The 25,108-nt window shown below is 34.7% G+C and overlaps 1 protein-coding gene across 3 annotated transcripts in view; it reads left to right on the top strand.

Annotated features, from left to right (window-relative positions):
- Positions 1 to 1,772: 1,772 nt before the first annotated feature.
- Positions 1,773 to 25,108, top strand: part of Ccdc186 (coiled-coil domain containing 186) — a 44,700-nt gene continuing 21,364 nt past the window's right edge. The window contains exons 1-7 of one of the 3 annotated variants that reach the window (XM_048807371.1): positions 1,773 to 1,988; positions 8,527 to 8,645; positions 11,681 to 12,376; positions 17,412 to 17,538; positions 22,125 to 22,253; positions 23,546 to 23,758; positions 24,588 to 24,707. In XM_048807371.1, the coding sequence (XP_048663328.1) occupies positions 8,611 to 8,645; positions 11,681 to 12,376; positions 17,412 to 17,538; positions 22,125 to 22,253; positions 23,546 to 23,758; positions 24,588 to 24,707 (1,320 nt within the window). In that variant the 5' untranslated portion in view covers positions 1,773 to 1,988; positions 8,527 to 8,610. Of the gene's footprint in view, positions 1,989 to 6,668; positions 7,117 to 8,526; positions 8,646 to 11,680; positions 12,377 to 17,411; positions 17,539 to 22,124; positions 22,254 to 23,545; positions 23,759 to 24,587; positions 24,708 to 25,108 lie in introns of those variants that run through there. The other 2 variants (XM_015494822.2, XM_048807372.1) reach the window with 2 other exon arrangements.

Below are 25,108 nucleotides of genomic sequence, written 5' to 3'. Positions count from 1 at the left end.
TTGCTGAGGCTGACCTCACAGTTTCAATCCTCCTGCCTCAGCCTCCCAAGTTACTGGGATTACAGACCTGTGCCACCAAGTCTGCCCTGAACATGAATTAGGACATTTGATGTTGGACTTGATTATCTTGCTGAGATATGTTAGATTTTTCTACTCTTCGGACCCACCACACACACACTAAATACTTATGAAGGAAGCCATTATGTGAAGCCCACATCTGAGTAGCATAACCAACATTCCCTAAGCCTATCTTGTACATTTTTTTGCCCCAAATTTGGAATCAGACCTTGTAACTTTTTCAGTCCAGGTACATTTTAGTGGGAAATGATATTTAGAGATCATAGTCTGCAGAGTAGGGGTATGCATAAGGTTGGTCATTGTGTTAGGCCTTTTCTGTGAGATTTTTAGTTTTCTTTTTCTTCAGGGATAGGGTTTGAAGCCAGGGCTTGGCACGTTAGGCAAGTGTTTCACCACTGAGGTATATACCCAGCCCCAAACTTCTTAATAAAAAAATAAAATGCATTGAGTTCATTCTCATATTTCAAAATATTCAAATATAAGCATAATTTTATTGTTTCATTTTATTTCGTATTTCTATTTCTTTTATAGTGAAAAACGTGGTTCCCAAAGACACATCATATATGCTTTATACTACTTATAAGTTCAGAAATAAATTTCAGGAATAACAAATGCCAATGTCATTACTGACAATAAGAGTACCGAAACAGCTTAGGTTCTTTGATCCCCCCCCCAGCACTAAAAGGTTTGCCTGATTTATTATTTTAAATTCAAATAATTTCTTCATCACAAACATGCTATCTGCAAAGTGTGTTTTAATACGATTCCTTTGAGGAGGGAGGTGCCATTTCTTGTTGAAAAGGACAGAAGTTAGGCATCGCGATAATTTTTCAGCTAGTATGAAAAAAAAGTTTAACAGAACGGTAGTAAGTTTGTCTTCACCAAATCCCTGTAGTAAGATTCGTCTGAATTAATTACATTCACTCATGAGTTTTGCTTAAGAGGTCCTAAACCAAAGAACACAGCTTCACTGGAGAGAGGAGGTTTGCAAACTTCCGCAGACTAAAACCATTCACTTTACTTGTGTGGACCTTGCTTGGCAACAATGTTCCATACCCTTTTTGTGGCCCTGAAGCATGCTGGGACTCCAAGCCTGGAAAAGCTACTTCCAGCCCTAGAGGCGTTTAGTCCTTTTCAGGAGCCGAACGCGCCAACATTTTATTATCAAACAATGGCAGTAGTTGCCACTCTGAAAATCCGAATTCTGGTGTTATGGAAACCTCCCGGAGGTCTCTCCCAGGGTCAAATTGTCAAATGGGCAGGTAGGCTGCTACTGTGGTCTCCGCCTACCCATGTGAGGTGCAAAGTTTGAGCGTCAGAGCCGGGAAACCACTATTTCGAATTCTTTTATTGTTTTATGCCTCTGACTCACACGAGCACAGGCCAAAGGAGGAGACATACTACCCAACTAAGCGCTTCCCACCAAAAGAAGCCACCCCGTTGTGCCGGGGAGGGGTGAGCGGTCGGACAGGTCTAAGGACTGGAGAGCCGGCTCGCGGGGTTGGCTGGGACGTGGACGCCCGGCGAGGCTCAAAGCCGGGTGTGACTTCCCGGGGTCGCCAGGCAGGAGGCGGCGCGGTGCCGGCCCCGCCCACTGCAGACAGGTTACCTCGCACCTCAAGGTGAGTGGCGTCATGCCGCCTGCGCCGTGCTGATTGGCTCCTTCGGGAAGCCCCGCCCCCTCAGCTGTACCCGGTCCGGCTTCAGTGTCGCCGCCATCTTTGTTGATGTGTCAGCTCCGCGGGGGTTTGGGGAAGCGGCTGTGGAGAGAGTGAGGGGTGGGCCGCGATCCCCGCCGCTGTCTCCCCCGCCCACTTCTAGTCCGGCGGATCCCGCCATGGAGAGGTTGGCCCCTGAGCCGGAGCTCCAGCGGCCTAGTTAGGGTGCGGCCTGAGGCTTGGAGAAGTGGGGTGAGTGCCGAGGGGCGTCCGGGACCGACTGGGGCGGCGCGGCGGGGCTGCCAACCTCCCGGACGGTCCGGCGGCCCCGGGGCGGGGGCAGGCCGGCTGCCCGCCTCCGGATCTGGCTTCTCTCCTGAGGGAGGACAGAGGCGAGCGGTGGGCGCCGGGATTCGGAGCCCCTTCTCCCCGCCGCCTCCCTTGGGGAGCGGGGGCCCGGGGCCCGGGGAGCGGGCGGCGGGGACGGGGCGGCGGGGCCTCGGGCTGTGCCTCGAGAGCTGTGCCTCGAGAGCTGCCGAATTTGGGCGGATTGCCTGGGCTGCAAGTGGAAAGAAACTGCGGCCGAGCTCCACCTGCTCGGAGATCTTTCACAGTCATTCACCCATCTCGCTGTTGGGCTCCAAGTTTTGCGTTTACTGTTGTGGCGACTTTTCACCCCTCTCCAAACACTTCCATGACTGTGATTTTAAGTTATTTAGAAATGATTCTTTGATATCTTTGAGAGATGCGGTTCTTTGTTTTTATGTTGCCCCCTATGTGGGGACTGAACTCAGGGGCGCGGCACCACTGAGCTACATCCCCGGCTATTTTATTTTATTTTATTTTTTGTTTTCTAATTTTAATTCACGGCTCGCTAAGTTTCCCAGGTTGGCTTCCAATTTGCGATCCTCTTGCCTCACCCTTCCCTGTAGCTGGGATGACAGGCGTCTTACACCGCACCGGGATTATGTTGCTTTTTAAACAAGGACATCAGGCATTTCTTAAACCTTACTTGCTTAGGAAGGAATTCCAAATTTATGTCTCCATCATACATGTAAAGTAGCAAAACAAAACAAAAAATCTCTTGCATATGTCTCCCAAATAGCAATACTGGGTAGCAGTGCCTTGCAGGTGTAGTTATTGCTCAGCCGTTTAACAATTTAGCAACTTCAGCAAATATTTATATTTTGATTTTGTCCAGACTTAAGAGGCCCGGATATATAGTCAGAACATCTGTATTAGAATCCTGCTTCTTTCTCTTAATAGTCTTGCAACCTGTGGGAATCAGAATAGTATAGGAAAAATATGCTGTACTGTGCTTGGTACCTGGCAATTTTCTCTGCATATGTATCATGTTCTTTTGATGCCCAGCTTTTTTATTTATTCCAAAACAATAAATAGGGTATTTTTTCTAAGGAAAATGTGCAGAAAATTAGTGGAACAATGTTTCAAGATGGGTACTAGTAGTCATTAAAAGAAAAATCAGTGTTTAGTATGTAGGTTGTGGGTGTGGCCTTCTCAACTATTAACTACACCCTCCTATTTGGCAGAGTGATCTTTCAGAAAAGATTAAGGTTCTAGAGTCATTGAGAATGAAACTGAAGTATCTTTGTGTATAAAGTACACTGTTCTGTGTGCATTACTTTTCAGTTCTTTCTGAAATGAAAAACAGATGATAAATAAGCCTCCTTCTTTTTTTCCTTTTTGGTCTTTTTGTGTTATTTTAAATTAAACATATTCAGATAAGATATTGGGTAGTTCATAAATCTTGCAGGGTAGTAGGGAAAATGATTATTGAGGAGTCCCCCAGAAGATGCATGGATTATGTTTAATTTGGGGGGCCTTATCTAATTCAAAGTAGTTGTGTATAAACTTAATTAAAGTTTCTTTAAATGACAGGGATTCCATAGAAAGTAATTGACATTTTAGAGTCTTATTTTTTGCTGAGAGGAGTGTCTAATGTGCAATACAGTCACCACTCTAACCTTTTAGTTCCCTGATCCATAAACCAAAGAGTTGTCTTTTGATACTATACAGTAACAATATAGCTAATGATAATTGTCTAGTATATTCATTTTAAAAACATGTTTATAGTTACACACTAACATTTCAAAACAGTGCAGTATACTCAACTTTTTAGGGAGGGGATGATAGGTTGTAGCATGAAAGCAGCCTTATTTAGAGATTTAGAAAACCATCTTTTCCTTCAAAGTACTATTAATAAATCTTCCCTAGTTTCCCAAGCCCTCAAACAGTGTCAATTAAAGTAAGAATCCTTAACCTGAAGTTTTTTTTTTCTTTTAGTAAAACTTAGGTTTCTCATTTGTTTCTTATCTCTACTTTTAAATACTAGAACCAGTTCTTGAATTTCTTATAAACATGTTACTGGGTTTACAATGTTGTGAATGTTATACTTACTAATCATTTTAGAGGCAGCAGTGGGATCATAAACAATTGATCCTTTAATCTTAAATTGTTTCAAATAATCCTTTGAATTTTATTAGCTACTGAGGTTTAAAATTTTTATTTTGGTTAGTAAATAAAGAGAAACATTGGGGGTAATTAGGTCCAGCACAGTATTGAATGGATCTATTTATTAACATTTTTCTGTTATTAAAACACACATGAGCTCATCGTCTACTGTGGGATTATGTACTAAGCGCAAATGAATAATTAGTTTTATAAACTATACCATACCAAATTAACCAAATCTAGACCAAAGGTGGATTCAAAATTTAAATATTAGCCCAAACTCTTTAACATAAAGCAGACTTACAACTTGCAGTTATTATTTTTTTAACTATTAGCTTTCCCTTTTGTCCTTTTAGTTTTTGGATTTGGAAGAGAAATTAATTGAAAAAACTTTTCATATTTTCTTAAACTAATTAAAGTGCAAGTAGTGATGTCAATACAAATAGCTGCAAATTAAGGTTTCTGTATTAATAAACTTTCTGTTTTAATATTAAAAAAAATTATTAGAGGTATCTAAAATTGCATGACTCTAATATACCAAACTGATAATTTAACATATATAACTTCTGTGATATATGATGTGGTCACTGACCCTTTTTTTCTGGAATCATGATGGGTCATACTTTTTCTTGTTATCTTGTCATAGGATTTGGTACTATTTGGGGTGTCTTATCTTAATCCCTTTTAAAAACATCTTTGTGTGTGTGTTTGTACATGAACATGCAGGTGATAATAACTCATATAGCATAAAAATTCACCCTGCCCCAAGTCTTGGGTACAAAGCTGAAAGACCTCCATGGCAATAAATGACTTTGGCTTCATAATACAAATTTTTAAACTGGTGAGCTAAAAGAAACTTTTAAATTTTACAACTGTGTTTATTTTTAAGAAAACCCAATGTATTCAATTTTACCCAAAAGCTTAATTAAGATCTTAATTATTCCACTTTAAAAACTGTATCTTTCTGGTTGTGTGTGGTAGTGCATACCTGTAATCCCTATGACTTGGGAGGCTGAGGTAAGAGGATTGCGAGTTCAAGACTAGCCTGGGCAACTTAGTGAGACCCTGTCTCAAAATAAAAAATAAAAGGGCTGGGGGCATAGCTCAGTGGTAGAGTGCATACCTAGCATGTACTATGAGGCAGAGGACTCAATGCCCAGTACAGAAAAAAAATTTTTTTCTTCCTTTTTGCATAACGCATCTAGAGTTCTTTGAAACAGCAACTCAGTTTTTATGTTTTAAGAGCAGAATTGGATCTGTGTAAATTCATCTTAAATAAAACGTAAGCATTAGACAGTTTAATTCTGGAAAACAAGGTATTCATGTTTCTTATGTTCACTTTTTTACTGTTATTTTTAAAAACTTTATCCAGGAAAGTATGTCTTTTCAAGTTAATATATGTGAAAATCAATTGTTTGATGGTGTGAGCAGATGATATTGAACTATGTGAATGCTTTTTTCATTGATTTTTGCTTCTGAATTTAATTGCCATTTCAGAATCTTGCTAAAACTGATAGAAAGGTAAGTTTTGTTTATACTTCTTTCAAATGTATTTGGGGGGAATATGTTAAAAGAAAGAAAGAAAGAAACCAAAACCCTCTTGCTATACTTAAACTTTTACTATAAAGAACAGTAAAGCTTATGTTGAAAGGAGTTATCTCAAGGCTCAGTTTGCTTATCTTAATGTATATTATTTAATGATATTATTTGGGGCTTGAATGGTACAATTTATACTTTCAAAGTTTGTAGTTTGTTATAAAGTATTTAGGTTGAACCAAGGTTCTTCTGGATTTAAAATAGCTATGAATTTATATATATGTGTATATTCTGATGGAACACTGGCAGACATTAAAATGTTGTAATGTTAAAAGCTGTATGGTCTGTAATGCTTTTGTGTTTTTTAGCAACAAAACACAAGAATAAAAGACAGCATAGTCTTTATGTATTGGTCCACTACATCTCACCTCAGGCATGCACCTTGAGGGATGAGGAATGTCTGTTTTATTCCCTATAGTGTTCCCAACACCTAGAACATGTAGATTCTCAATATGTTTTTAACAAATGGATTAAATATCTACTCTGGAAATTATTTTCAACTTGGTACCTTTGTATGAGGCACATTTATTTGATAACCTGTTAACCAAACATCTATAGATTGGATGAATTTGTATTTGCAGTTTCTTGAGTAAGCTTAAGTTTTTATTGTTTATAATACTAATTAGTGGAAAAAACAGGAAAGAGAATCCAAAACTGTTAAAAGTGTTTTTATTTATATAACTTTGTAAATAATTTTTAAACACTCATTCCTTCATAAAGAAATAAAATTCAAGGTAGATCATGCTTTGCTTTAAGGCACGTAAAAACTGCTTCTTGACCAGTTGCCTACAGCTGATGAGCTCCAGCAAGAGCGAAACCAGTTCTCACCTACTGAAACAGTTTTGAAGTGTGAATTGGTCCTGTAGTACTGTGTCAGAAACACAAACAACTCTGGGAAAAATAAATGTTTGAATTAAGAGGAGTTTTGTTACTATAATGTTTTAAATATGGTATTTCCCCTAATAAGTGAAAGTTAATAAAGAGTTGAAATATCTTGTATTACTTTTAACATTGAAAAAGCAACCTATATTGTAATCTATAATTGTAATTACTGCATTTATTTAAGAATGTGAATTTGATTTGTACAGATTCTTCTTAAAATAATCTTGTCAATATCTAGTTTTGTATCCTCCCCATTTAATCTAGTACTAGGCTATTCTATCCTTAGTAGCTTTGGTGATAACTCCCCTCCCAAAACAAAAACTTGAAGAGCATCCAAATTGGTCTGCATCAGTATTGCCAACTGGAAAGGCCTGTGGGAGGACTCAGCTGACTAGTTTTTTCCCATAGTTGATTGTGGAGAAAATCAAAGGTTATTACATTTTTTGTTTGTTTTTGTCTATTACCATTCTTGTGCAGTTATTTAATCTTTGGTAATGGCTTTGGTAGTAGATCACATAGATCTTGATTAACCCTCTCCTTTCCTTTAATCCTCTCTTTTTTCTTTGTTATTCAGTCAATAATTATTTGATCATTAGAACACTAAGTTTGCAAGTTCTAAGTGATTACCAGATGTCGGCTTACATGATGACTTTTTCAGAGGCTATAGGCATATTACTGGGAGAATGTATAGAAAATACTGTTTTTTGAGATTAAATTTAGTCTTCCTTAATTTATACAATATGTAAAACTGATCCTAAGCTTAGGAAATTATAAAAACCGTTGATTATTTTGCCTCCTAGATGAATATGCAGCAGGATGTAAGGAAAATTTTTGTTGTTCTGCACTGTCTTACAGCTTGTTACCCACCCACTAAATGATGTGTGGATGCCAGATCATTGTGTAAACCCAGTGGGTTCCACCATTGTTGAGAACTTGCTACACAGCATTTGCAAAAATGAGCAATTAACGTAGAAAATAGATTTACCTATTTATTATTATACTGCTTGAGACTTAAGAACTTTGACTTGAGTTCAGAATGAGGTTCCTTTTTGCAGAAACAAATCTCATTTAAAAGGTGGAAGGATGCCTGCTCAAAAATGTCATAAGAAAGAAAGGCTTGAACTGCTTAATGAGCATAAATGCAGTGTGTTTTACTTTACATAGAAATTATTTTGTACTTGTGATGAGGGAAAATTTGGAGGAAGATTTAATATTAGAATCAGTCCTTTAAACATATTTTTAGTCTCTAGATAGACTGAAGGAAAGAACAATATGGATGAGAACAAAACCATGGAAATGTTAATGTGTGTGTTGTGGGAATCCTAGTAGACTGGTGAGACTTAGTATAGTGAAGCATTTATTTTAGGAATATGTTGAGAGAGAAGATTGGAAAAGTAATGTTACTGGTTTAGTGTGGAATCTCAACTATGGGAATAAATATTAAAAAGTTTGTTTATTTTACAGTGTTGGGACTCGGATTCAAGGCCATGATCACACATACTAGCAAACACCCTATCACTGAGCTGTCTCCTCAGCTCTTTTTTTTTTTTTTAAACGGGTCCCTATTTATACTGTGTAAAACACTCAGCCCTGCAACTTTCCTCTGAAGGGCAGTCCTTTAGTAAGGTCTTGGTCTGACATTATTGTCAATTTTGGTTATTCCAAAAATTAAGACAGACCCCAGTCATTTAAAAAACAACTACAACATTAAAATGAAATCACAAACTTATTCTCCCTGAAGAAAAGTTGAAGCTGTTTAGTTCCCAGGTGCTGTGATTGAAGAAGAAGAAGAGGTATAATCTGACTCCAAGACAGACTTCCTCTTCTTTCTTTACCTTAGCACCTTTGGAGTTGGGTGAAGAAACCAGCCAGTAGAGGCAGTTTTCATTACCTGAACCTCCGAAGAGAGAAGAGGTAGCCCTGGATGCACTCTGGTCCATCTGGCTGCATTGGACCAAGGTATCTGAGGAGGTGATGCATGTGGATGTTGTAGGGACAGTGTTGTAGATCCCTGGCCCCTTTTGCCACTAAGACCCACTTCAGAGAGTGGCTCCTATTCCTGTTTTCCAAGCCAGTGTACTACACTTCAGCCCTTTCTCTGGGATTGGATGACCTGTCTCTTGCCTTGATCCTGTGCCATCCCCGGGTTGTCCCAAGCACCTTGCCCTTCTGTTAACCTTGCTCCTTCATTTGGGAGTTTTAGGAAGAGGAGCTGGAGGGGAGAATGGAGTAAGTTTGAGAAACCAACAGTTAAGTGTTCCAGAGTAATCAGAGGCCTAGCTGGGTTGCAGGTAGGGGACAACGACAATCGAAATATAGGAGACCTAAAATTGTCAAAAAGAATATGAGGGCAAAGGAGAGGAAGAAGTCAGATGACTAGTAAAAATAATATCATTGACAGAAAAGATTAGCAGAGGGTACTCAATTATAGAAACTATAATTATGATTTTGAATTTGGTCATTTTGAGTTTGAGGTGGTAGAGAAACTTCCAGTGGAAATGCCTATATTCAGGTAGAGTATTAAATAAAGAGACAGAGGCAGTGAGGAAGAGTTGATAGATACTATGATATCTGTAACTCAAGTACAGGATTGAAAAATTATGTAGGCATCAGCTGTGAGTTGTGGCTTCAAGTTATCTAAGTAAATGAATTCTAGCAGAGGAGAAGACTTGGAGACTAAATTCTTGAAAACTACAAAAGCTGGTAAAAGGATAATAAACCAATTTTTGTTTAGTGTTTTTCTGTTGACAAATCAGGGCACATGGAGGAGAGCCATAAAGTTGTTGATAAATTGCTTCTCACTTGCTGAATGCTGAGGAGCATAGCATTTTTTATCTGCTACTTATATTATGTCTTCGTCGGCTTTGGGTTCAATTTCTGTTAGATTCATGATACTTTAAAAAGTTCACTTTTAGATTGACTTCTAAATTGTGAAGATTTTAAATTAAACAGTAACACATTCATAAGTTATTCTTAAAGTGAGTTACCTTGAGTGAGGTAATATAAGTGGCCAGTGCCCCTGTTGGAAAATAATTTCTCTTTGTTCTAGATTTTGGAATATAAAATACTTAATGAGGCTTTTCATTTACTTACTACACTATTTGCATTTTCTAAACCAAGTGTTTGACATCAGTGTGGGCTTTGGCTTGTTATCTAATATATACAGCAAGATAATGATGATTTCTGTTTGGTTGTTTGAAAGTAAATATTATACAGATAGATAGCTTAGAGTGCCAAAGTCAATGGCTATATTAGTTGCTAAAGTGTAAACAAAAAGGCAACATTTATTTAACAAAAGAAGCTGATGATCTTCTCTTTCCTTTTAATTGTTCCTCCAATTTTATGTATTCCTAAAATGAGGTTCACCAAATACTAGTCTTACTAGTTTTAGAATATCATTTTTGTGCTTATAGACTTTAATTCAACAAATACTTGAACCTATAGGAGTCTTGTAAATAAGTCTTGTGATTTATTACAATTTCTCCTTTTCCCCCTCCCCTCTCTACTAGGGATTGACCTAGGGGTGCTATGCTATATCCCCAGTTCTTTCTTATTTTATTTTTAATTTTGAGACAGAGTCTTGCTGAGTTGCTGAGCCTGGCCTTGAATTGCTATCCTTCTGCCTCAGCCTCCCGATGGGCCAGGATTATAGGTGTGTGCCACCATGCCTGGCTCCAGATTTGTCTTTATTAACAAAATTCACTCCTGCTTAGTTTTCTGAGGATTCTATCTTACTAGTCTTCTCTTATCCTATTTAGTCATCCTCTGTGCACCCCCTCCATTATACCTCATTTTGTTATTTAAAAAATTGACCTTTATTTTGTTTTCATCTGTTTTCAGATGAGTATAGCACTCATCTCTGTGAGAACATCACCTGCCTACTTTTTAATCTAACCATTTGGTAGCTCATCTGCTCTATATATGCTTTCTTGATACCTGACAAAAGAAGTTGACAATTCTTTTTCAATAAGATCACTGAGAGATTTTATATTTATCCATCTAGGCAATCTTTGAAGCTGAAGGATTTTTATAAAGTAGCCAGGATAGTAATCTTTTTAAATAATAGCAAAACGTATTCCAGCCATGTCAAATTAATTTTTAAATATTGCTTCTATTCACCTAGGTAGTGCATGTGGGCTCCACTTGGTTTGTTTGAAAATTGTTTTATTTTTGATGAAAATGTTTAAAAATCATCATGGTACTTCATGGATCACTGCCTCAGTAAAAAATTAATTTCTATCAGGGAATCCTTTATTTTCAGAGCTAGGTCTATAGGCTATAGGTCACCGTGACTTGTTATTATTTGGTTTCCTTCTAGGTAAATTTTTGGAGGGGGAGCGGGAGTAACCGGGATTGAACTCAGGGGCACTGGACACAGAGCCACATATCCAGCCCTGTTTTGTACTTTATTTAGAGACAGGATCTCACTGAGATGCTTAGTGCCTCGCTTTTGCTGAGGCTGGCTTTGAACTCGTGATCCTCCTGCCTCAGCCTCCTGAGCCACTCTCAGTAAATTTTTTTAACATTATTAATATGCATTATATTATTATCTTGGTTTGTGATTTCTAGTGTTTTCATTGTTGTCTTCCCTCTCCAGTATTTTCTTATAGATCTTGTAGTCTCTTCCCCTCAGAGCTGAAAGAAGTGTAAACATCTTTGGCACTAATTCTCCATTTATAAGTATTATTCCCTACCTAACATCTTCCGGGAATGATTGGAAAATGCTAAACAGCAACAAAGTAATTAGGGATGTTAGGTGACTAAATGGAAGGAGGAAAGACAATGAGACTTTGCAGTAGCTCTGCTGATTGTAGATAATTTGGATTGGCTATACTATTCTTTTTTCTCCAAGAGAGATTTTTAGTAAAGAAATTATTTTTGGGAAAAATCTATGGTCTTTGGTTATTGCATATCATGGAGTGTGAGCAAAGAGATATGAGGTCTTGGTTTAAATTCTTTTTTTTTTTTTTAATTTTGATGTTTTAATTTCTTAGATGTAAAACAAAGATCAGAAGCAAATTTGAAGAAATGCAAAGTGAATTGGTGCTTGTCAACATGTCAGAGACGGAGAATGAAGCCTTCATTTCCTCTGATAAAAATATTGGGATAATATCTGAATTAAAGGAAGATTCATGCAGCTCATTTTCTGGTGATGAAAGCAGCAGATTAGAAAATGAATCCAAACTATTGTCATTAAATTGTGACAAAATTTTATGTCTGCCTAATGAACACAATAGTCATGTTGAAGCACACAAAAATTATGTCCCAAATAATGATGGATGTGAGGATTCTTCTGCCAAAAAAGACATATGCCCAGAAGATTCCGAACAAATAACTAACTTACCTAGTGGAGATTTTGCAAAGCAAGTGTCTAAAACAAGTGAAACAGAACAGACAGTAACACAAATACTGGCAGAATTAAGGTCACCTACATTTACAGAAGCAGCTCATCAAAAGACTTACTCAGAAAGTCTCTATGATACAGACTGCACCAAGAAACTTATTTCAAAAATAAAAAATGTTTCAGCATCAGAGGATTTGTTGGAAGAAATAGAATCTGAGCTGTTGTCTACAGAGTTTGCAGAAGAACACCAAGTACCAAATGGCATGAATAAAGGAGAACATGCATTAGTTCTGTTTGAAAAGTGTGTGCAAGATAAATATTTGCAGCAAGAACATACTATAAAAAAGTAAGTTTTAAAATTCCTTTAAGTAATTTTTTTCTCTAGGACTACAGATATAATTCCTTTAAGTTATCATCTTGTTTACTAATAATTTCATAGTACAGCCATGATAAATAAAGGTGTATTTACTGAGTGCCAAGTTTTTCTAATTATTTAATACTCTAAAGTACTAAATATTATAGTAAATAGTGTAAGTTCATTGAAAAACTGAATTTTTTATAAAGACAAAACTTTTAAAAAAATTTTTTTGCTGGGTTAGGTATTGAACTTGGGGCCTTCAGTAGGGTGCTAATACTTGCAAGCATTCTACAACTCAGCTATATTTCCCCACCTAAGTTTTTCATTGTTGAAAGAATGTAGAAATATGTTAAAAATAAGAAAAATTTAAAAGGAAATTAAAAGTCATAAAATTCAACATTTTAAAAAAAATCTCCAATGTAAATACATTAGTTTGAAAATTAAAATCTAAAGGACATAGAATTAGTTGATTTTCCTTCAATAAATAAGAACATAAACTTTTTTCGTGGGAGTGGGTACCAGGTATTAAACTCTGGGGCACTCAACCACTAAGTGACATCCCCAGCCCTATTTTGTAATTTATTTAGAGACAGGGTCTCACTGAGTTGTTTAGTGCCTTGCTTTTGTTGAGGCTGGCTTTGAACTCATGATACTCCTTCCTCCACCTCCCCAGCCACTGGGATTATAGGCATGCCCCACCGTGCCCATCCAAGAACATAAAATTTTAATAATGATTTCATTTAGTTTTCCTAATATATTGTATTACCTTATATTTTTATTCTTGATTTATATAGCTAAGTGATGCATTATTTTAGGTACTCTTTTGTAACATATAAGAAAGTTAAATAAAGTATATTAGCCTTCACTAAAATATATAGTGATTTCTTTTAAATAGGATACTCAAAGTTTTTTTGTTTGTTTTTTTTAATCAAGAGAATGTGTATATAGAGAAAGAGAAGTAATCTACTTGACAGAGGAGGATAACAGAAGAAAATATACCATAATTCAAATGTTATTTGATATCAGTTTGCCTTTTCATGATCTCCTCCTTCTGGTTTTCAGTCTTTCAGAATATCCTATTCAGTGGATCAGTCTTGCCCAAATCACTAATCCTTCATTGGTTTACCCAATGAGCTTTAGTCTCTTATTATCTAGGCTTGTCCCTTTTGTATTTTTCTATTTTTGAGTTCATTTGTGATAAAATGCACAAAACATAAAACTTACCATCTTTGTACAACCAACCTGTAGAATTTTTTATCTTGCAAATCTGAAACTCTATATTCATTAAATAGCAAATCCCTATTGCCACCTCTCCCCAGTCCCTGTTGGAAGCCACCATTCTACTTTCTCTTTTTATGAGTATGATTACTCTTAATACTTCATGTAAGTAAAATCATTCAGTATTCTCTCTTTGTGATTAGCTTATTTCACTTCATATAAGGTCCTCAAGGTTTATCCATATTATAGAGTGTGTCAGAATTTCCATACTTTTTAAGGCTGAATATTTTCCATTCTATGTGTATATCATATTTTGTTTATTCTTTCATGGACATTTGAGTTCCTTCTCCATTTTGACTGTTGTGAATAGTTTCTTTGAGCTTACAAATTATCTTCAAGATTCTAACACTGTTCTTAGTGCTACCTTACAACTATTGCATTACTCCTATTTATATCCTTAATAGTGCTATTTTGTGAATAAACTGTATTCTCTATGTATTTGAATCATTGGAGCTTCTGCCACTTTTAATTTTTTTCAGGGTAACTTCCTCATTACTTTGCTCTCTGCACCTATCTTTTAGACCTTTCCATTTTTGCTTCTTTTCACTTTTCTTAGATGTGGACTCATTACTTTTGTACATCTCTTATAAATTGTAAGACATGTGCATTTAATGATAATTACAAAAAAAATGCTCTTAATAATGTGCACTATATATGTGTGAATACACACACATACACACATAAACTCATGGGATCTTCCTAACAACTCTAGTATATACTGTTATTATCCCAATTTTACAGATGAGGTACCTGAAACAGTAAGTAACTTGTTCAGGGTCACATGCAATCAACGTAAGGTTATAATCTAAGCCTTGTTAGTTTGGCTGCAGAGGTTTTATAAATGTGGTTATAGAAATTAACTAATTACAAATTGCTGAACTTATCTAAAAATAAAAAGTAAAAAGTTGAGTCTTCTTTTTTGCTTCATCCTGTCAGAGCAGTGGGGTAAGCACAATTCTGATCAGAAACCTGGAGTTGGAAGATTCCCATTGCTGTTTGCAAGTGTTACCTTAACTATATAAACCTCTTTTGAGTCAAATATTTTTCATCTCTATGAGGGGTACTTACCAGATGGGACTTTTGTGGGCATTAGGCATTGTACAAATGTCATATGTTACTTTAAAGTGAGGTTGATCATAAACATAATATTTTTAATTCCAAGTAAAAGCTTTGTTCATTCAGGTCAGCTCTTAAACAACTAAAATTTCTTTTCTTTTGTCTTCATTTTAATTTTTCATGAAGAAAACTACTTTTCATTTCCTTTGATTGAAATGTTCATAAATGCATTTGTTTTCAGATGTCTTTGTTTATATATCCATTCCTGTTTTCCTTTTCTCCCTAGCTTTATTGAAGTGTAATTGACAAAATTGTATATATTTAAGGTGTACCACATGATGATTTGATATGCATCGTTAACTGATTTCTATAATGAAGTTAGATAACATATCCATCACCTTACAAATATACTTTTGGGGGTATGTGTATGTGGTGTGGACCCTTAAGATCTATTCTTAGCAAATTTCAAGTATATTATATGGTATTGTTAATTATTGTTCCTCTGGTGTACATTAGATCCCCAGAACTTATTCATCTTATAACCCAAAGTATGTAACGTTTGACTAACATCTCCCCATTTCCTCTACCTCCTGACCTCCGGCAACCATCATTTCACTATTTTTTATTCTTCTGTTTTCTAATGTATCATTGTTGTTGTCCAAGGTCCCAACAAAATTCTTAATTAATTAAGAACAGTTATCTATTTGTATGAGTACTTGGCAAATAAGAATAACAATTTGGAACGGCTTTGTAGCTCAGTGGTAAAGCCTTTGCCAAGCACGTACCATCTTCAATACCACAAAAGGAGAAGGAGGAGAATTATAATGTTTGTTGTTCTTCACTCCCCAACTCCTCCTCTGTTTACTTGTGAAGTATATTTAGAATTGTCTCTCAAGTAGGTTTTTGTAACAAATGAGTGTGTGTGTGTGTGTGTGTGTGTTATGTAATCCAAGTTAAACTACTGTGCCATCAAAGGCTTGAATAAACCTACATGCTGCATTTGCCTCTTTCCAAAACAGTTGCATGCTTGCTTCCTCACTGCATTCCTGCGCTCAACTGTTTCTTCTCAGAAAGGTCAGCCTTATCACAGCTCAAGTCCTTTCTGTCCTCTTGCTTTAGTTAATGTTTCTTAATAGGACTAAATCACTATCTGAAATTTTGTTATAAAAACTTATCTCTTTTAAAAATGTGTCTATTTTTTTTTTCTCCCTTGATGATAGGGTAAGAAACATAGTAGGTACCCAGTAAGCATCAGTTAAGTAAATGAGTGATCTTCAGAGTAGTAGGTAGAAAGGCCTGGGCTTTGCAATGAGACCGGTATTTAAAACTCAGTTCAGCCACTTACTAGCTATACAACCTGGAATAAGTCCTGGGTTTCCATTGTGTCTTATTTTAACTTCATAAAACAGAAGTGATGATAATTTTACAGTTTTATTTTTAATATTAAATGAGATAATAACTTTTTTATCCCACTCTTCTAGGGATTGAACCTAGGGGTGCTCTATCACTGTGATATATCCCCAGCCCTTTTTATTTTTATTTTGAAACAGGGACTCATTAAGTTGCCCATGCTGGCCTCAAACTTGAGAGCCTTCTGCCTCAGCCTCCTAAATAGCTGGGATTACAAGAGTATGCCACCATCCCTCAGAAAATAATATATTTTTTCTTTTTTTTAAATTTTAACTTAGCAAATAGTGTGCAGTAAACTTATAGTTAGTAACATTAACAATCCTATAATAATAGTTGTTTACTTTCTTAGGTATCCTATAGTTCAGATTCCTTTGTGGGCAATTTTTAAGATTTTATTTCTGTCTTTGTAGGGGGACTTAAGATGAAATTTCTGCTTAAACTTTGTTTTACATTGACTACACTTATATAACTATTAGTATATCATTAAAATATTTCTAAAATGTAAAGCAAGGTACCTCAATCTCAGCCCTATTGCCATTTTGGCCCAGATAATTCTTTGTTAAAGGTACAGGTGTCTTTTGAATTTTAGAGTGCTTAGCAGCCTTTCTGACTTCCACCCATTCAACCACCAGTAGCAACCCCTGCCCTTATTGTGACAATCCAGAATGTCTCCAGATGCTTGAAGGGATAAAATTGCTCTTGATTACAAACCACTTATCCCAGGGGTTCCTAGGCTGAAAGAAAGTTGTTCATAGTTGAGATGGCCAAAGGCCTGTTTATAATAGGACATGATCTTCTTTTTTTGATTATATGTCACTTGATTTGAAATATCTAGGAAAAAATTAACCACCTGAAAAAAAAAAGAATGTTTTGCAGAATATCTGATACATAGATCAACAGTGTGAATATTTGATAACAAAGCTGAGTTGATCTTTATTTTTCTGAGCTGCTTTTTCTTATGTGGACAGGATTAGAAGCATTTGAGCCTTAAAAGGGCTGGGGATGTGGCTCAATGGTAGAGTGCTTGCTTGGCAGGCATGATGCCCTGGGTTCAATCCCCAGCATTGAAAAAAAAAAAAAAAAAAAAAGACAGTTCTGAGAAATGTATCATTAAGGAATTTTATCCTTGTGTAAACATGATACTTTATGATAAAAGATTACTTTGGAATGTTAACCCAATATAATCATAGATATCTACACCCTAATCTGCAAACACCCCACATTTCATTATGTATCCATTTTTAATTATGTTTTATCTATACTACCTTTTTATATTTAGGTTAATTAAAGAAAATAAGAAGCATCAGGAGCTCATCTTAGACATTTGTTCAGAAAAAGACAATTTAAGAGAAGAGTTAAAAAAAAGAACAGAAACAGAGAAGCAGCATGTGAACACAATTAAACAGGTAAAAAAGATAAAAAATTTTAAATACCATATTTATAAAATTTTAATTGATAATTTATAAAATAAACACATTCCTGAAAATTTATATATAAATTGAAATTCTGTAAATTAAATCATGTTTTAAATGCATAATTACTCATATTTAAAGCATTCTCTTATGAAGTGTAGGAATCATAGCTTGAATTATTTTATTTTATGTAAATATTTTATGATATGTGTGATTATTCTGCTAAATAGAATATATTACATTATGTTCAAAATAATAAAGACAATATGATTTGACAGTCACTAGACCATTTTTATCAATCAAGGTAAGAAGCTATACTATACATACTTAAAAGTTTATATCTGGCATTAGGATATTTTTATACTTAAAATCTAGTATGGTTCTATTTTCAGTATTTTTGTAAACTATGCTGTGAAGATTTGTTCTTATTACTTGTGATTGTGTATAATCACAGAGCTAACTGGCTCTCTTAGCCTGTTCTTTCCTTTCTTCTTTTTTAATGAACTCTCTAATCAACAAAGTAACCACTTAGACTTGATAACAAAACTGAGCTGCTCTTTATCTTTCTGAGCTGCATTTTCTTCTGTGGGCAGGATGAGAAGCATTCTAGTCATTAAAGTATAATAACTTAGCAATGAGGACGGTTCTGAGAAAATACATAATTAGGCAATTTTGTCACTGTGTGACCATCCATAGGGTCTATTTAAACTAAGATGGTTACAACATCACTAGGTGATATAACCATGTTGAATCATTTGTTATTCATCATTGACAGAAACATTATGTAGCACATGACTGTTATTTCCTTTCATTTCATCTTTTACAGAAAGCTGTATAATGAAAATAGCAGAAAATACTTGGTGACAATATAATGAAAAATTATACAGGTTTCACTTGTTTATGCTTTGGTATTCAATTAATGCATCTTTTCACAGTTGAAGGTGAATACATTTGTAAGATTTTATGTATGATATTTAATACTGATTTTTATGTGCTGTAGGACTACCATATGTAAACCAAACTTAAGAAGGTTAAAGTATAAAGGAGATTTAATAATAATAGTCTGGGTCCAATAGTCAGGTAACTGCTGATGACCAGAATCTTCAGACTGAACAGATGGGACAAAACCAGAGCTTCCTTTCCCAAGTATATTAAAGGTTGTACCTTTAAAAGAAAAAAAAGAATGTTGGATTCATCTTTCTTTTGCTAGCATTTAAAGAACTTTATACTTTTTAAATAGAAAACAAGTCTAGTACAATATTCTTTCTTAATTTTATCTCTAGATCTGCACTGTCCAGTATGGTAGCCACATTTGGCTTTTGAACACATGAAAGGTGATTAGTCCAAATTGAGAGGTGCTATAAGCATAATATACACAGCTAATTTAAAAGACTTAGTACAAAAAATTATAAAATAGCTCATTTTTTCATGTTTCTGTACATTGAAAAGGTATATTGAGTTTAAACTATTACACCTGTTTCATTTTGCTCTTTAAAGTGTAACTACTAGAAAATTTAAGTTATAGCCAAGTATGGTGGCACACACCTGTAATTCTAGTGACTTGGGAGGCTGAGGCAAGAGAGTACAAGTTCAAGGTCATCCTCACAACTTAGCAAGACCCTGTCTAAAAAAAATAAAAATGAGGTAGGGATGTAGTTCAGTGGAAAAGCATCTCTGGATTCAATTCCCCATACCAAAAAAATAAGTTAAAAAATTTAAGTTGCCCATATTGTTTTGACAATCAGCTTCTGTCTCTGTACCAAAATACCTGACATAAACAACTTAAAGGAGAAAGAGTCTATTTTGACTCAGAGTTTCAGAGGTTTCAGTTCATGGTCAGTTGTCTCTATTGCTTTGTGCCTAAGATGAGGCAGAACATCATAGTGGAAGAGCAAGATGGAGGAAAGCTTCTCATCTCATGGCAGCCAGGAAGCAAAGAAAGAGGAAGGAACTTGGGACAAGAAACACACCTCCAGTGACCTACTTCCTCCAACCTTGCCTCACCACCTGCAGTTTCCACCACTTGCATTTGTCCATTCAACTATCAGTAGATTAATCCACTAATGAAATCAAAGTCCTCGTTATCATTTATCTTCCCCTGAGCATTGCTGCATGGAGGATTGAGCCCAGGGCCTTGAGCATGTTGGACAAGCGCTCTACCACTGAGCTATATCCTCAGCCCTTTTATTTTATTTTGAAACAGAGTCTTGTTAAGTTGCGTGTTCTGACCTTGAACTTGTGATTCTCCTGCCTCGCCCTCCTAAGTAGCTGAGATTATTGGCATGTGCCATTACATCCATCTGTGGTTTGTATTTCTGTTGGTAGTGTCTCTAGATAGTTTTTTATAAGAAAAATCAGCACACATGTAATGTTTAGGTCTTTTAAAATAGTTTTTTGGGATAAAATTCGTATACCTCACAATCCACTCATTTCAAGTGTATGATTCAATGGTTATTAATTTGTGTGACCTTCACCATGGGTTTAGAAACCCCACCACTATTAGTTGTCACTCATTTGCCTCCAATACCACCCTCATCCCTAGACTTAGAGAACAACATATCTTGTCTTTATATATTGGCCTTTTCTGGAAACTTAATATAAATGGAATCATATATTAAGTAACAGTGTTTTCAGAGTTTCTTTCAAATTGAGGAATGCATCAGTACTTTGTTGTTTTAAATGATTGAATAATATTCCATTGTATGAATAAATATTTTATTCATCCTTTCATCAATTGATGCTCTGTGAGCATTCATACACAAGTTTTTATGTGGACATATTTTCATTTCTCTTGGGTATATACCTAGGAGTAAATAGAATGAATTGAAAGGAGTTTCTTTCTTTTCTTTTTTTTTTTTTTAAAGACAAGAATTTTAGAAGAATTGGTATTCTTTAAATGTTTGGTAGAATTTACCTGTTAGCCATCTGCACCTGAATTTTTCTTGGTGTGGATAGTTTTTTTTTTTTGGTTGCTGTTCTGGTTAAGAAATCACTTGTACAGGTCTATTGAAACTTTATGTTTCTTCTTGAGCTAGTTAGATAGTTGATTTTTTTTTCTGGGAATTTTCCATTTTTTCTAAGTTAAATATTTGTAATATTCATTCACAATTTTTTTTATTTCTCTAAGGTCAGTAGTAATGTCCATCTTTAAATTCTAGTAATTTGAGTCTTCTCTCAATTTAGCTAAAAGTTTGTCAATTTTGTCAACCTTTTCAAAGAATCAACTTCTAGTTTTGTTGTTTCTGTTTTTTAATTCTTTGTTTTATTAAGTTCCACTCTATATTATTTCTTCTTCCGTTTTTGGTTTAATTAGTTCTTCCATTGCCTTATACTAGAAATTTAGGTTATTAAATTGGAATCTTTTTTATTTTTTAATAAAGGTCACTATAGTTACAAATTTTCTTCTAAACATTGCTTTAAATGCACCAAATAAGTTTTGGTATGTTATGTGTTCATTTTTATTCACTAACTAGTTTCAGTTTCCTTTGTGATTTTTTCCCATTGGTTATTTATGATTATGTTGTTTAATTTTCACAAACTTGTGAATTTCCCAAATTTCTTTGTTCTGAGTTCTAATTTTAATTCTTTAGGGTTAGAGAACATATTTTGTATGATTTCCATCTTTTAAATTTATTGAGGTTTATTTGTAAAGCCAGCACACATTCTATCTTGGGGAACATTCCATGTGTACTTGAGTAGATGTATATTCTGCTGTTGCTGGGTAGAGTGTTGTATTACATCCAGTTGTTTTTTAGTTAGTTGAACTCTCTTGTTTCCTCAGTAATCTTCTGCCTAGTTGAGTCTATCTTTTGAAGTAGCATATTGAAGTTCTGACTTATTGATTTGTCTGTTTCTCCCTTCATTTCTGTTCAGTTGTTACTTCAAGTTTTTTGGTGCTATGTTATTAGATATGTGTTAGATCTTTTTGATTTTTCTCAATGGATTGATCCTTTTATCATTGTAAAATGTCCTTCTGGATCTCTTGTAACACTTTTTAAATTTTATTCAATTTCATCTGATATTCATATAATCGCTCCTACTTATGATTACTGTTTGCATTCTTTTCTTTTCAGTTTATCTTTGGACCTAAATTGTCTCCTGGAGGCAACATATAGTTGAATCCTGTTTTTTTTTTTTTTTTATTTCAATCTGTCAGTTTCTACCTTTTGATATGATTATATAATCCATTTTCATTTAATATGATATTTTACATTGATTCACGTCTACCATTTTGCTTTTCATTTTCTGTCTTATTTCTCCCCTCTTCTTCTCCTCTACTTTCTTTTCAACTAATTGAATATTTTCTAATGTAATATTTAAATTTCTTTCATAATATTTAACTATACTTCTTTGAGTTATTCCTGAGTGGATGCTCCAGGGTACCATATGTATACTTTAATGTATTACTCTCTTCAGATTTATGCTAACAATTCCAATGAGATATAGAAATATTGCTATTGATTCCAATGATTAAAATATATTCATTACATTCTTTGTACTATATACATACTATTTATTGAAGTATTAGTGGTCTGTTTGTTATAGCAATGAAAATGATCTGGGAATAATTTTCTTTACAGTTAGAATCAAGAATAGAGGAACTTAATAAAGAAGTTAAAGTTTCCAAAGATAAACTAGTAGCTCAAGACATTGCAGCTAAAAATGCAATTCAGCAATTACACAAAGAGATGGCCCAACGGATGGACCAGGTATTTTTCATGTTCCTAAATTATTAACTTTATAGTCTGGTGACTCCATTATTTACTAAAATAAACTAACTCTTTTAGGCTTTTTGACATCAATGGTGTGTTAAGAATATTAATTTTATTTATATAAAATCAGCCTTTCAAAAATACTAAAGCAGAATTATAAAAAAAAAAAAAAAATACTAAAGCAGAGCCATGCACAATGGCACATGACTATAATCCTAGTGGCTCAGGAGGCTGAGGCAGGAGAATTGTAAATTCAAAGCCAGCCTCAGCAATTTAGCAAGGCCCTAAGTAACTAAGTGAGACCCTGTCTCTAAATAAAAAATAAAAAGTGCTGGTGATGTGGCTAAGCACCTTGGGGTTCAATCCATGGCACCGAAAAAAAAAAAAAAACAACTAAAGCAGAGCTGGGCTGTAGCTCAGTGGTGGAATGCTTGTCTAGAATGCATAAGGCCCTATGTTCAATCCCTAGCATCTCAAAAAAAATAAATAAATAAACAAAGATACTAAAACAATACATAAATGCCTTCTAATTATTTAAAAGTAAGTCAAGGAAGTATACAGAATAAAAAATGAAAGTCCTCCTTTATAATTTTTCCCCCTGCCTTCAATTTGTTTATATCCCATTCGTTGTTCCATAGCTAATTATTGATATTTTGGTTAGTTTTCGTACCTCCTGTGCATGCACAAGTCACACATATTATGTATAGTCTGTTTTGTGTTGCTATTAAAAAAATACCCGAGTCTGGGTACTCCATAAAGAAAAGAAGCTTATTTAACTTACACTTCTGGAGCTCCAAAATCAGGGCAATCCAGAGAGAATAGTTGTATAGAGAGGCCACCTGACAGGAGTTAGTGTCTTCAGGCTACCTCTGGTGATTCTAGAGAAGTCAGACCTCACTCTGCCTTCATTGCTGAATGTTTGTTTAATGTCTCCTGCTGGCAGAACCCAAATGGAAGTTTGAGGGTAAGGGAACTTGTTGATGTGGTCTATGACAGTCATTTTTCTGGGCCACAGGATGGGACAGAAAAGGGTAGGATAGCAGGTCTGGGAGCATACATGGAAAATATCAGCCAAAGTAAAAGGAATTGGAAAGAATAATAGCAAATATTAGTATCGTATTGTTTTCTATAATTTTGAATTTTTCTTTTTATCTCAAAATTTTATGACACAAGAGCTTAGAATGTAATGCACGAATAAAAAATACATTGGTGATATAGGAAAACATTTATTTTAATATATTTTTATTTTAAAATCTTTTTATTAATGCTAGATAATATTTTTTTCAAAGGCCAACAAGAAATGTGAAGAGGCACGCCAAGAGAAAGAAGCAATGGTAATGAAGTATGTAAGAGGTGAGAAGGAATCTTTAGACCTTCGAAAGGAAAAAGAGATCCTTGAGAGGAAACTTAGAGACGCAAATAAGGAGTTTGAGAAAAACACTAACAAAATTAAGCAGCTTTCTCAGGAGAAAGGCCGGTTGCAGCAGCTATATGAAGCAAAGGTATGATTGTACCATTGTATCTTACTTGAAATTTATTCTTTGCTTTTCCAGTCAAATGATGATAGCATGGTTTAAACACTCAAAGTTATTGTTATTAACCTTCTAAGAACATGAGTGTTTAGAAATTATAATATCTCATTACTTGCCTGCAAAAAGGTTTTCTGGGAAAAGATGAGGTAATGATTGGCACATGTTTATTGGATATTTTTTTTGATCTTTTTAGATAAATTTTAGATAACTTTTTTTAATAGATCTTCTTTTTAAAATCCATATATTGGGTTAACTTGTGCCTCAAAGAAAACTGTTTTGGTAAAATATGTACATAGTTGTGTTACATGTGAATAGTTTTAGACAGAAACATATCTATTCAGACAGACTCTTAATGTAGCACTTATTCACTATAGAGTAGAACTTATGCTTTTCTTATAGAAAAACATATCCTTCCTAGATGCTATCCTAGGTTATTTACTTACTGAGTTAACTAAGTAATTAAATTAATGTCTTTTAATTCAGAAATATTGTTATCAATTCTCAGAAATTCTTGCAAAACCAATTTAATATTTAATGTCAACCAGTTAAGAAGAATCATATACATGTGCTTGTGCTCACAACACATCCAATTAGTTAAAATATAGGTATTAATCATCTTCATGTCTATTAATTAAATTTAGAATTTTACTGCCTTCTAATCAGTTTTGTGGCCTAAGGGCCATAGTGTATTAGCCCTTAAATTATAGTGATGTTGAACGGATTACTTTGAAGGGATATAAATGATAAACAAATGATTGATTGTTTAAGTGAAAAATATGACCTAGTGATATTATTTTAGGAAGGTGAAACAACTAGACTCATCAGAGAAATAGAAAAATTAAAGGAAGATATCAGCTCTCAAATCATTAAAGTAAAGTGGGCCCAAAATAAATTGAAAGCTGAAATGGATTCACACAAGGTGAGTACTGTAACACCATGAAATAGAAATTAGAATTAGGAGTGAATGCAATAGCAGTTAAGGAGACATGGAACTTGCTTTAGTGACTCCTACAGGATAGTTTGGACCTGAATATTTGGTGATTATGAAAAAGAGGTTTTCTTGCATGATTTACTTATGGGTTGAAATGTTAAATTTTATTATTTGTAGTTTACAACACCAAAATTTGCCTTATTGCATTTTTATTTTGTATGCAAAGTTGGGGGCCGGGTACGAGTATGTGTAAGTTATCAAAATCAAAAATAAACTCTGGAAATTTTTAGAAATATCAGTGATGCTATTTAAATAAAATAATAAACATAAGTTCTCTTAACTTTTTTGTTTTTATTTTTGTTTTCTTTTTTGGTGTTACTGGGGATTAA

Source organism: Marmota marmota, unplaced genomic scaffold (assembly GCF_001458135.2).
Source record: "Marmota marmota marmota unplaced genomic scaffold, marMar, whole genome shotgun sequence".
Classification (NCBI taxonomy): Eukaryota; Metazoa; Chordata; class Mammalia; order Rodentia; family Sciuridae; genus Marmota; species Marmota marmota.
The sequence above is the reverse complement of the archived record's forward strand: the minus strand, read 5'-3'. Positions and strand labels throughout refer to the sequence as shown.